Source organism: Diceros bicornis, chromosome 23 (assembly GCF_020826845.1).
Source record: "Diceros bicornis minor isolate mBicDic1 chromosome 23, mDicBic1.mat.cur, whole genome shotgun sequence".
NCBI classification, from domain to species: domain Eukaryota; kingdom Metazoa; phylum Chordata; class Mammalia; order Perissodactyla; family Rhinocerotidae; genus Diceros; species Diceros bicornis.
The window spans coordinates 28156236-28170098 of record NC_080762.1 but is presented as its reverse complement, the minus strand read 5'-3'; the positions used below and the strand labels follow the sequence as shown (position 1 = coordinate 28170098).

At 44.7% G+C, this 13863-nt stretch overlaps 1 protein-coding gene across 2 annotated transcripts in view; it reads left to right on the top strand.

The window, feature by feature from the left end:
• CRYBG1 (crystallin beta-gamma domain containing 1) overlaps nucleotides 1–13863 on the top strand; it is a 195843-nt gene that overhangs the window by 143430 nt on the left and 38550 nt on the right. Inside the window, exons 1-3 of one of the 2 annotated variants that reach the window (XM_058566532.1) lie at nucleotides 1880–2018; nucleotides 2352–3943; nucleotides 9223–11590. In XM_058566532.1, coding sequence (XP_058422515.1) covers nucleotides 3255–3943; nucleotides 9223–11590 — 3057 coding nt within the window. In that variant the 5' untranslated portion in view covers nucleotides 1880–2018; nucleotides 2352–3254. Of the gene's footprint in view, nucleotides 1–1879; nucleotides 2019–2351; nucleotides 3944–9222; nucleotides 11591–13863 lie in introns of those variants that run through there. The other variant, XM_058566531.1, reaches the window with a different exon arrangement.

The window sequence follows — 13863 nt, the reverse complement described above, 5'->3', positions numbered from 1 at the left end:
GGCTACTTCAGGATATTTTTCAAGGCCTGTCCGGACAGCAGAGACAAAGAGCTCCATCTCCAAAGTTAGAAAGACTACTGGCTGTGAGACCTTGGGCAGAGATAAATAACCTTGGCAAATGGACATAAAAACACTACCTACCTTAAGGGCTGTCTCTAATGAGAATCTATGTAAATCACTTAGCAAGTGTCTAGCGCATAAGGAGGGCTCAGTAAGCATGAATTAATTTGATAAAAAATCATGTAATACCTTTGACTCATAGTAAAAGAGTCCAAATATATTCCTTAGGAAGTTGGAATATTTTAACGTATTTTTTTCTTTCTAAATTACACCGTGAATTCTCCCAATATTATTTGTATAACCATTGAAGAACTGACTTATTAATCAAAATCTGGTTAGATTTTAGAGGCATATCAACTCAGTCACAAAAGTTCCCAGTGGCTGCAACACTGGTCCTGGTCCATTTCTTCATGCAGCAGCTGTCTAGTTCCAAAGGTCCTAACAAGTGCTTCTCAAACCAGAAGAATCTCCTCTGCAGTTTGTCACTAAATCTGGTTCATGAGCAGGAGCTGATTCTGGGGGTGTGTGGCCTGGAATCTATTCCCCTGGGCTGTCTCTGGCTCAGGGGTGCCCCCTGCACCTCCAAGTCCTCTAAAAGGGGTCCCTGGGGTGGAGTTGGAGGAGCACCGGTTGCAAGCTGAGGACTTGGGTTTGAATCCTGGCTTTATTGCCCCTACCGCCAACACACCCTTTAAGTCTCTTCACTTTCCTCATTTATTTCTCCTGTGGGGTAACAGCATTTACCTCACAAGGCTGTTGCAGAATTACATGATGTTAGTGCCAGGACTGTCTCAATAAATGCTTGTGGACCCTGTTAATTCCATATTTTATCTTACAGTCTTTCCTATTTCCCACCATCTCCAAAGACCACTGGCTGCACATAACTCAAATGAAATGGAGCTGTTTTAAGGAGTGATTCAAGCCTCTCCCTGCACTCAATATTGTAAAAACTCGCCTGAACGATCACCTTCCAGGAAAGGGGGGGGCTCTTTGCGGCCTCACGGGGGCTCAAACCAGCTCTCCTGGGTTTTAAGTGGAAGAGTTAATTCTTGAGTTATTGTAGCCACACGCGTGGGCTTGGTTTCAGTGGTGTTGTTACCCGGAATACGCTTCCCTCCCCTAGGAGACAAGGCTGGGCTCGCTCGCGCTCCCTCCTTTCCCAGGCCAGCCTCCTCCTCTTCCTGCCGGTCCCAGGGGCCCCTCACCTGACCCCACCCCGCGCGGGCAAACCCGGCCGCCGCGGCGCCCATTGGCGGGTTTGCTGCTATTGATTTGTTCCGAGCGCCCTCCTGGCTTCCGGCGCGGGCACCAGGTGCGGGCCGTTTTGCTCCAGGCGCAGACCTTTGCCCTTCCCGGGGCCAGGGCGGATCATCGCAGGCAGCTCGGGCCCCCGCCCACGGGTGGGTGGGTTCCTGGGGCTCCCGCCTGTGCGCACCCAGAGCCCAGTTTGGTGGAGAGGGACCGACCCCCGGCAGAGCCCTGCGAGCTTGCGTCCGCTCGCGCCTTCCCGGCTGGCGTGGAGGATGTGCGAGGGCGGTCGTCCTCCACCCTCGCCTCCTTCTCCTTCTAGTCCCCTCGTTCACACTCCTAGGAATCCCTAGCTGGGAAGAGCCCCTCGGGTGAGTTTCGAAGCGGCCGGATGGGTTCGGCGGGGCATTCAAACGCCCGCGTGTTTCTCTCATTGGAGGAGCGCAGGCCCCTCCCGCCGCGAACCAGGGTCTGGCTCAGGGCGAGGCCCAGGTAGCCCCATTCCTCGTTTTCCTATTTTTGCTTGCAATTAGATTGAACCCAGGTGGTCTCCTACTGTTCTAGAGAAGACTGTTTTTCCTTGTCCACCTTTTCTCCTACAAAAAGGGCGATATTTCAGGAAAAATTCTGCCTTAAAATACTTTAGTGTGTTTACTGCTGCCCGTGTCACACATGACTGTTTTGAAATTGCATCTTTATTGAGGAAGAAGGTAAAAAGCAAACGCTAGCCAGACCTGGGAATTGTTTATTTTGTAAAAGTGATTACTTGGACCTTCTGAATTTTCCTTTATAGTTTTCTTCCTAAATTATAGTTAAAGGAAATGTTATTCTAATTAGCGCCAAACATAGATGGTGTTTGAGGAAAAACCCAAAAGGTAAAATCAGAGTGTATTTTGTTGGAATGAATGCCACAAAAACACGACTCCCCTTTTCAGTTAGAAACTCTGGCCTATTAATCATTTTGGCTTGTAGTTCCTACTTACTACTAAGAGGAAAAATCCGGATTCTCATATTTTCTCTCCCCATTCTCTTTTATTTTTCAGTCCAGAGCACTACCACCAGAAGAGAACAAAAGGAAGCCAGTTTTGGGGAAACTTGGCAACCTGTTCACGGCAGGAAGGAGAAGGAACACCAGAAACGGGTTAGAGAGTGCCACCAGTTCAAATGCCAAATCCCTCGCCTCTCCCAAAGATGTAAGCTCTCCCAGACTCCCTGAAAGAGAGAATGAGAAGAGTAAATCTCAGGGCAGCCAACCGGAGCAAACAGACACGTGCGAGGAGGGCTCCCCCCAGGAGCCGGAGGGCGCGCACTCCGAGAGCAGCGTGCAGGCCGCGCCCCCGGACGCCGAGCTGTCACCTTGCTCGAGTAGCCGGTCAGCGGCGGCGGCTGTGCAGCAGTGCCATGAGGGTGATTCAGCCCAGTTAGAACCTCTGGAGGCTGAGGGAGAGACTTGCCCAGATGCCACCATCGCTGCCAAGCAGCTGCATTCCTCACTAGAGAATTCCTCCAGGCAAGAGAACGCAGAGACGCTCGCCCGCAGTCCTGGGGAGGACGCTTCGCCCGGCGCTGGCTGCGAGCAGGAGGCAACCCAGGCTGCGAGGGGGGTGCCGGGGTCGCCCACCGGGGAGCAGCCCGCGGGAGGACAAGCCCCCCGCGTGTGTGCCAAAGGAGGCTCTCTCGAGCCCCAAGACACGTGCAGCCAGTCCCCTGAGGACGCACCTGCACCACCAGGTGACCCTCCCGCCGAGGGCGCAGAGAACTGGGCGAGCTCGGCGCAGGCAAACGGCAAAGCCGGGCCCCGAGGGGAAGACAGCCGACCCGGCGAGCGCGCCCATCCCGCCAAAGTGTTAACTTTGGACATCTACTTGAGGAAGACCGAGGCGGTGCAGGAGGACGAGGCGGTCGTGGTTACTCCCGGGGCAGAGGATCGCGGCGACTCCGACGACATGGATAAGAGGTCAGGCGGCCGCCGGTCGGGGAGGCGGAGGAGGTCGCGGAGATCCACCGACTCCCCCGGCGCAGACCCGGCGCTGCCCGACTGCACGGCGAGGGACGACGCGGTGTTCGACGACGAGGTGGCGCCAAACGCGGCCGCCGAGAACGTCTCCGCGGAAAAGAAAGTGAAATCTCCGCGGGCGGCCCCCGACGGGGGCGTTGCCGCGGCTGCGAGCCCGGAGTCCAAGCCCAGCCCCGGCTCCAAAGGGCAGCTCCGAGGGGAGTCGGAGCGGAGCAACCAGCCGCCGCCGGCCTCGTCCCCGACCAAGAGGAGGGGCAGGAGCCGCGTCCCGGAGCCCGGGCTCACCCCGCCCGCCAGCAGCCCGCGGGCTCCCGCCAAGGAGTCTCCACCCAAGAGGGCGCCCGAGCCCGGCCCGGCCGCCAAGGGCGCCCCCGGGGAGAGCGGGGAGGCGGCGGCCCGGGTCATCCCCCGCGAGCTCACGGTCAAGAGCAGCTCGCTGCTGCCGGAGATCAAGCCCGAGCACAAGAGGGGCCCGCTCCCCAACCACTTCGACGGCCGGGGAGAAGGAAGTCGAAGCAGAGAGCTGAGCAGATTGGCCGGAGGTTCTGACGCCGACGGTTTGAAGCCCAGGAACCATTTCGGTGCGGGCCGGTCGACGGTGACCACTAAAGTGACCCTGTAAGTAAATGCAGACTTGGACCGGGCCGAGCTGCGGTGCCAGCAGGCGTGCTGGGCGGCCGCTCCGAGAGGCTCAGGGCATTTGTGGAAGAACTGTCTTCTGCACCGAACTTTCTCTTCTTGCTGAAATTAGGATAGTCAAGGGCTGGCTGGGGAACACGGTTAAGGTTTAAGATGATGACGCATGCGGGAGCTTAGTCGGTTGTTAATTTCTGTTTGATATAAGATTTAAGTTCAATGAATGTAAAAATGAGATCTCTCTTGAGGCACAATGTTTACCTAAATAATAGAAGACTGCATGGCTTGACACGAGCTAATTCTATCCTTTATTCAAAATGTACACTGGCATTCCCGGATAGGACATTCTTAAAACACATATGCAGTGAATTTGAAAACACGGAGCAAACAGTAATATGTTCAGTGTGACCCAGTAGCTTTGACATGTGTGAGTTGAAGAGAATTCACACAACCTTTTATGGAACTTAGTGCATTATTGGCCTACAGCTTAAAAAATCTCTAATGTCAGTATCTTGATTGCTTCTGCCCCTTTATAATGTTAGAGAGTCTGGTGATATTTTTGCCTCCAGGTTGAAAAGTAATTTTGTAATTAAAATGAAGAAAGTTCAGTGCTCTTACTGGGAGACTATTTGCTGAATGAAAAGAACACATCAGAAGGATCAAGTTCAACAAGAGACTGTGACTACTTGCTGTTAAGTTTATTGATTTTTCAAATGTTTACTGAGTACCTACTACACATGGTATTGGGCTAGGAACTATGAGGAAAAAATCACAGCTATGATTCAGTGTATTGCCCTTGAAAAGTTTATGGCCCAGTCTGGCACCCAGGTTGCAGAGAAGTAGCAATATAAGGTGATATCTGATTAAATTGCCCAATGGATGTTACTGTCTGCAGAGGCTGAGGATGTGCAAAGGAGGAAGAAATCACTGCTGGTTTCTTGGAGGAGATGGGACTTGTGCCTTGATGATAAATGTGCCTCATATAGGCGGACAGGATAGGGAAGGCACTCCTTAAAACTCTTAAGATTCCCCCCCCATTCCCACACTCTGACTCATCATCTCCCAGTCAGCACATGTGAAAAACAAACATCTAAACTGCTTAAGTTTTTCCTATATTCACACATTTGTTAAAAGAGCTGGTGATTTTGCAACATTATTGTTGTTAAACTGAATGGTTTCATTCTGACTATTTGAATTCTTGGATAAGTAAGCTTTAGAGTAGGAGGTCTGCTTGGTAAACATTGGAGAGGAAAATCTGATTAATGAATAACTTGAGCTACCTCCCCAGCTGCCAGCCTGGAGACCTTTGATACAGTCAGCTGTTTACTCTGTAACGGCTGCATGGAGAAATTACCTGAGTGAATGATGCCCATTATTTGTAGAAGGCCCCTGTAACTGAACATTCAGACCTCCTCAGTGTGAGCTGAGGGAAGCCGTTGCTGTGTACCTGATTAAGGATGCTTGACTTGTCTTCCAATCTGATTACACCAGTGGAAAAACCAGAAATGTTACACTGTTAAGGAGTAGGGTAAACAAACCTTGGAAAGAGGATCTTACCATGAAACTCTTCTTCACGTGCGGTCTCCTGTAATAGAAATAAACCAAATGTCTTTTTCTCAGTACTGATTATTTTCTACCTAAAATTTTTCCTTTGCCAGACATTCAGTTTATTTAATTTTGTTTCTGCAAGGCCTTGCACTTGGTGAATTGGCAACTATTGAAATGGAAAATTAATAATTCTTTCTAGTCCTTTCACCCATTTCTGTTTGACTGATGGATTTTTTCAGACCCTTTAATTTTTCCTCTGATTAGATTTCAAGTTAAGATGTTACTCAGTTTATTTTTAAAAACAATTTGAGTCTGAAGGTTTAGAGTTAAAACTATTTTATATTCTCTGAAAAATAATAACAGTGAAGCAGCGTGTTTCTTGATGCTGTTAGAAAAATTATGTCTTCAGTTCTCTACCAAGTATTGAATGTTGAGATTCTTAAAACGGTATGTTTAGAATAAGGAGAATTTTCCTCTCATATTATAGCCATGGCTTTTTAGACTCAGATTTTCCCCTCTCACATTATAATGAAGGCATTACAACATGAATTATAGGAGCCTTCCTTTTAATCAGTTTGAACTAGGTTAATTGTAGTGACTCTGGGTAGCAGAACTTAATAGCACAGAACGTTTGGTTGTAAAATGTATTTTGATCTTGGTGTACATCTTTAATGTGCAGTGGTGTGTTTCCTGTCCTTAAGGTAGCTTGTTGGCTAACCTGTAGCATTTTCCATTACAATATAAGATATACTTTGATGTCTGACTGTTCCTTGAGATGATTAATGAGAATTTCTTAAATGTATATTCCCTGGTATGTGAACATCCCTCATGAACTGATAGCCATTTGTAAGCTCTCTATTTCTACTCATCTCATTGGTTTTAGAATTTTTTTTTTTTTTTAAAGATTTTATTTTATTTTATTTTTTCCCCCCAAAGCCCCAGTGGATATTTGTGCGTCATAGCTGCACATCCTCCTAGTTGCTGTATGTGGGACTCGGCCTCAGGATGAACGGAGAAGTGGTGCCTCGATGCGCACCCGGGATCCGAACCCGGGCCACCAGCATCGCAGCGCGCGCACTTAACCACCAAGCCACGGGGCCGGCCCTAGAATTTTTTTTTTTTAATATTTTTATTTATTTATTTATTTTGTGTGTGTGTGGCAGCTCAGCCCTGAGCTAACATCCATGCCAATCCTCCTCTTTTGCTGAGGAAGACCAGCCCTGAGCTAACATCTATTGCCAATCCTCCTCCTTTTTTCTTTTTTTTCCCCAAAGCCCCAGTAGATAGCCGTATGTCATAGTTGCACACCCTTCTAGTTGCTGTATGTGGGACGCCACCTCAGCATGGCCGGAGAAGCAGTGCGTCGGTGCGCGCCTGGGATCCAAACCCGGGCCACCAGTAGCAGAGCGTGCGCACCTAACCGCTAAGCCACGGGGCTGGCCCCTGGTTTTAGAATTTAATCTTTAAGGAAGTGCTTATAAGTTAATTTTGCTTTTAAATTTAAGTCTTCTCATTTTATCCAGAAGGATAAAGTGTCTTACTCAAAGTCATACTGCCTGTTCCCTCAAAAGGCTCCTCAGGCCCAACCTTCTCAAAGGCCAATGAGTCCATGGAGGAGAAGCATGAGATGTCAATGCTTCTCCACTTTGTGTTCTCATTATCGAGGTGGCCTCTGAAGTATGATTACTTTATCTCATTATCAGTCTCATTATAATTCATTGACTGAATCATAAAGCTGGAAAGAACCAGAGGAGGTCACTGAGGCAAGTCTAACCTGACCCTACGTGGGGAAGCAGAATAGTGGTGTGGTCGGGAGCACGGCATCTGAAACCAGAACACCTGGCTTCAAATCATGGCCCTGTATCTTACTAGCTGTGTGACTTCAGGCAAATCACTTGCCTTCTCTAGGCCTCAACTTCCTCATCTTAAAAGAGAATGTATAGAACTGTACATTAGGCAAGCCATAGAAAGTGTTTCTTAAGTACTTGGCAATCAGTGAATGTTAGTGGTTATTATCTCTTCCATTTTATGCACCACTAAGCCAATGGCTTAGACATTTTTGTTTCTATTTTTAGCTTTGGAGTCTGTTCTTCTAGGAAAGCTTATACAAAAAGTGATGTATAAAACAGATAAGTAGGAGTAATTCTGGTTGAAAGGAGGGTGGTTGGCCAACAGCCGCATCCCTCAGTCTCTGCTGTCCTCAACTGCGGCCCTTGAAGAGAACAGGATTCCTTCAGCCATAACTTGGGGAGGAGAGGGGACCAACTCTGTTCTAAACTATCTAGTTTTTGTTTTTTTACAGAAAGAGAAGGTAAAGTCCAGAGAGTTAAAGTAACTTGACCAAGTTCACACAGATAATTGGTGTAAGAGCCAGGACCAGAGTTAGCTAATGCCAAGCAGAGAATATTTTATTTCTCGGAAAGAAAACAGTGTGTACATTCAGACACTTAGGATTTCCATTGGGAAATATACCCAAGTATAATTACTTGGGTAATTATACCCAAGAAACGTGAGAGAGAGGGGTGACTCTCTTGGCCCAAAAAGTGATGACAAAATCAATTGAGTAATTGATAAACAAGTTATGGTACATCCATATAATGGACTTTTATGCAGACATTATGAAAACTTTTCAAATAAATTTTTTAGTAACTTGAAAAATATTAAAAATGGTAAGTATAAGGTTAAGCAATCTTTTTCTTTTTTTAAGGCAAGATACCGAACTCTATGAATAGAATCTCAATTCTATTAAAAATATTTCACTAGGCATACAAAAAGAGTAGAAGTATACTAAAATGTTAACAGGGATACTGTTTGAGTGGTAGGATTATGAGTGATTTTTCATTTTTATATTTTCTAAATGTTCTATAGTGTACACACATAAAATCAGAGAAAAATTGTATGCGGGAAGGATGAAGGGAATAAAATATCCAAAGAGGTAAATAATAGATAAATATTTTTTATAATCTAGCCATTTGAGATAATGTAAAAAAAAAAGTTATGATAAAAAAATAGACAAGTGATGTTTGGGGAGATCATTTATGTACTTAAAGTATGAGAGTGCATTAAATATTTAAATTTGTTCTAATGTTCTTCAGGCCCTAAGATGTCTTCCAACTTTAATGCTAAACACTGTGCTTACATACTATAGGTACTCAATAAACTTATTAACCTTGCACCTCTAGACATTCTTTTTTTTTTTTTTTTTTTGTGAGGGAGATCAGCCCTGAGCTAACATCCGTGCTAATCCTCCTCTTTTTCTGAGGAAGACCGGCTCTGAGCTAACATCTATTGCCAAGCCTCCTCCTTTGTTTTTTTCTCCCCAAAGCCCCGGTAGATAGCTGTATGTCATAGTTGCACATCCTTCTAGTTGCTGTATGTGGGATGCGGCCTCAGCATGGCCGGAGAAGCGGTGCATCGGTGCACGCCCGGGATCCGAACCTGGGCCGCCAGTAGCAGAGCGCGTGCATTTAACCGCGAAGCCACCGGGCCGGCCCCTAGACGTTCTTAACTATATAATTTTCTCATCCTTCATCCAGAAGCAAAACATCCATTAAAAATAGTTGATAGGGTATTTAGGATTGTCCAAAAATTGTTTCATAAAAAAATTGTTATATACCAGAAAGATGATGGCTCTTCATTTTTCTGTATTAAATTGATATGTTCACTTTTTAAAACTAGGTCAATAACTTTATCTTACTGCTTTATTCTTGCAGCCCTGCCAAGCCCAAACATGTGGAACTAAATCTTAAAACTGCTAAGAATTTTGACAGTTTGGGAAATGAGCATAATCCATTTAGCCAGCCAGTTCATAAAGGAAACACTGCCACTAAAATCTCCTTATTTGAAAACAAACGGGCCAACAGTAGCCCAAGACACATTGACATTCGAGGCACAAGGAACACTCCTGCCTCTAATAAAACATTTGTTGGGAGGGCAAAGCTGAATTTAGCCAAAAAATCCAAGGAAATGGAGCAACTTGAAAAGAAAGGAGTGCCAAACAGTCACCAGAATGGTGAGCTGGTGAAGGAAACCTCTGCAGAAACCAAAGTTACTCTCCCTGAAGAGGAGATTCTACCATCGACCGAGAGTCCCGGTGTAAAAGGAATGGAAGGCGAGCCTACCGAGGGTCTACCACTTGCTTCTCAGCTTAACCAAGGTGACAAAGCAGATGTGCAAACAGATGCTGGCTGCCCTTCCGAACCAGTGGTTACTGCTCTGATTCCTGATAAGGACCATAAGCTCTTAGGAGAAGATGAGGCAAAGGCTGCTGACAGCAAAAGACTTGCACTTGAAAATATGACTGATACACCACAAGACATCCCCGCCATTCTTGATACAAAAGATTCACCTCCAACAGCCACATCAAAGCTACAGGATACATTTTCTGACTCCCAGCCCCCAGCCGAGTCCTCTAATGGGCCTTCTCTTCCACTGCCTGCACCCATTCCTGCGGATGTTCCCGAAGATGCCTGTGCTCAGGCTCCCATAAGCAATTTTCCATGCACTGATCTAAAAGTGTCAGAAAACCATAATGGAAGTATTTTGCCTGTGTCTCATCAGAACAATGAGGAAATGCCCTGCTCCAAAGTTGCAGAGGAAGGAGAAGGAGGAGAAGCAAGCCCTTCTTTGTCTACAGAGCACAGCCCAGAAGCTGTGGGAAATGAGTGTCCATCCAAGGTCCTTGTCCAGGTCAGGTCCTTCGTGCTCCCCATGGAGAGCACCCAGGATGTCAGCTCCCAGCTCATCTCAGATGGCTCTGAAGTTAAAGAAGTGCAGTTGCCAAGTTGTCACAATAATGAACTTGAAGTGGTTTCCGTTGCAAGCTCTGCTCCCCAGAAAAAGGAAGAACTGGGCAATAAGAGCACGTCCCCCACAGACATGCACTGCAAAGAGGAACATGTAGCAAAATCTGGCCCACAAGTCATGCCGCCAGAAGCAGAGAAAACTCTACCTATCCAGGCTGAAAGTCGGGGCAACAGAAAACCCCCAAAGGCTGAATCCAGCCCCACCAACTCCGCTGGCAGCAGAAATCATTTAGAAACCCCTCAAAGACCAGATCAAAATGTTGTGAATGGTCAGGACAGCCCTGCCAGTCTTTTGAACATTTCTGCTGGTAGTGATGATAGTGTGTTTGACTCTTCTTCTGATATGGAGAAATTCACTGAAATCATAAAAAAGATGGATAGCGCAGTTTGTATGCCCCAGAAGAAAAAGAAGCCCAGGGTGCCAAACTCTCCTGCCCCTCACTTTGCCATGCCTCCTATTCATGAGGACAATTTAGAAAAGGTGTTTGATCCCAACGTGTTTACCTTTGGTTTGGGGAAGAAAAAGGAAAGCCAGCAGGAAATGTCGCCGGCTTTACAGCTGATGCAGAACCTTGACCCAAAATCCAAACTGAGGCCCAAACGTTTGTCCACTGAACAGAGTGTCCTCATCAAGTCCTTGCACACCCCCACGAATGGGAAAGATGAACCTCTGGCGGCTCCAGAAATAAATGACAAAGAGAACAGGGATGTCACAAACGGTGGGGTTAAGAGATCTAGGCTTGAAAAAAGTGCCCTTTTCTCAAGCATGTTATCTTCTTTACCACAAGACAAAATCTTTTCTCCCTCTGTGACATCAGTCAATACCATGACCACATCTTTCAGCACTTCTCAAAGCAGTTCTCTTTCTCGGTCTTCCATGTTACAGCCTGTGGCCGAGGGTGCCCCACCCTGCGATTCAGACAAAGATCAGCCAAACCTTCCACCCAGCAACTTAAAGGTCTTCAATTTCAACTCCTCAAATACATCTCATTCGGGTTTGAAAAGTCCAAGCTACATGGAAAAATACCTGCAAAAAGAGGAAACCAAAAAAGATCTGGATTCACAAAGTAACCTTCCCTTGCCAGAAACTAAATTTTCTGAATTTTCAAAACTGAAGAACAATGATGATACGGAAAAGGCTAATCATATTGAAAGTGTTCTTAAATCTAACTTGCCGACCTATGGAAACAGTGACACAGACTTCACGAGTCTTTTCAAATCCAGCCGGTTTGACCCAAACATTTCTTTTTCTGGATTGTCATTATCAGATACAACAGTAAGTAGCAACATTTATCATTTATTTGGGGTATTTTAAAGTCAGAGGAGAAAGGGACAATGAGCAATTCATGCTATTCTTTTAAAATGGTTATGCTTGTGTATGATAGTTTTCATTCATCACATATTTGGAAACCTACTATGTACAAGGGACTGTTAGGGTCTAAGAAAAAAGGTACTAAGATTCTGTTCTCAAGGCATTCATAGTCTAGCAGGAAAAATAAGCTACAAATATTTTAAAGCACTTGTGAATTTATACGTTGTATTATGAAAGATATAGATAAGGCACCTTGAGAATTCAGAGACAGACAAGTTGTTTTTTCTTACCTAAGTTCTGCATAAGAATGCTCAATACTTAGAATGCTTAGAATTGTGAAGATTTATGAAGCAGCTTCTATTTGGAAAAGCCTCACCGAGGAATCTTTTTTCTTCTCTTATGCTGTGAGATTCACTCTTTCTTCCTATAAGTAGCAATAAATGTTTATCCCATGCAGCTGAGAAAGTATTGTCTCTTTATTTGGAATTAGTTTTCATCAGGGAAATATTTTTTCCTGTAAAGCTGTTGGGGAGGAAAGAATTCTGGTCTCCATTGGATCTTTCCTTTAATATTGTAGAGAGGACAGTAAAATATGATTTGAGAAACAATTATGATTTTTCCATCTTCTTTCATCTGACTGCTAGAAGTTGTTTTCTTGACTCAGTTTTTGATGTGAATTTGTGCCTTTCTGTTACCAAGCTTGATAATCAAGTTGAGGGAGGACAATGAAAGAGGAAGGCAGAATATAAGGTGTAGAGGTCAGCTTGGCTAAGCCCAGAAACAGGCAGGGACCTGTGTATTCCTGTTGCCCACCTCGTGAACCAGGCTGTCTGGCAAGGGTAGGCCATCATCCAACATGCTTTATCCAGGCAAAAAGTATCTTCACCCTTCTGCATTTGCACAAAGCACTGCAGAATGTTGCTCTTTTGTTGTATTGACTTTTGCTACAAGCCTATCATAGGATGTCATTTTGGAAACTCTTTCAAAATGCATGGCTGGGTTTCCAACAGAGGCTCAGATCTCTCTTTTCAAAAGTTTTCAAACTTTTTGGTCTCAGGATGCTTTTATATTTAAAAATTACTGAGGACCCCAAAGAGCTTTTGTTCATATGGGTTATGCCTATTATAATTTATTATTTTAGAAATTAACACTGAGAAAAACTTAAAACAATACATAAGTGCACATTCCCTTAGCCATCAGAGCAATAATATCATCACATATCATGGACCCTCTGGAAAATTCCACTCTACGCTTGTGAGAGAAAGATAGTGAAAAAGGCAAATACCCTTTTCTTATTATGAAAATAGTTTTGATCTCATGGACTTCCTGAAAGGATCTTGAGGACCCTCCAGGGATCCCTGGACCACACTTTTGAGAACCACTGCTGTAAACAAACAAAACGGAATCGGCCTACAGCATTCAGAAATCATAAGATTTTTAAGTATTTCTCTCAAGCACAAAATTTCCACTGGTCCACTTCCCATTCATTATAGCCTTATTCTCTCTTTTTAATCATTCTTAGATCCCTTCTCTTATTTGACAACACTCTGATGAGTCTGACAACAGAATATACAGTTTCCCTATGGAGTCCCTTGAAAAACCAAGCCAAATGGAGTGAAAAAGAGAAACAAAGTGATTTATACTTGTTCTAGGCCTTTTTATGATTAAAAAAATTTTTGTTTGTTTTTCCTTAGGTCTTGGGCTTTGTTGACTGTATAACTGTTCTCTTTAATGTCTTACCTGAATTTTGTTTTAAATTTCAGGCTTTTTCTTCCACTTACCTACTTTTATTGTGTATACATAAATAAGTATATGCCATTTTGATTTCTAACAATGCTCTCCTAAGGCCTTCTGTGGTCTTTTGGGCATCTTCCGCTCTGGTGTGATTCAAGAACGATCAGATCAAAGGCAGTCCTTAGAACAGGCATTCTGGTCAGCATTGAAAGTAGTCATGTTTTATAATATTTTTACGTGTATAATTACTATTTTTATTATCTTATGCATATCTGGTTTTACTGGTCTTGTCGGATGGTCTTGAAAATGATTAGTTTTGCAGCCATATAAAAATGTATTTTGTCCATCAAAAAGGGAGGGATTAAATATACTATGTGTAATGTACATTCTGAAATACACCATATACGCTTTTTTATTTAGACTAGTTGTTGTTATGTGATGGTAGATGTTACTATGACAAACAATATTTATAGATTCAGATAAGGTGTGTCTATGAACATATA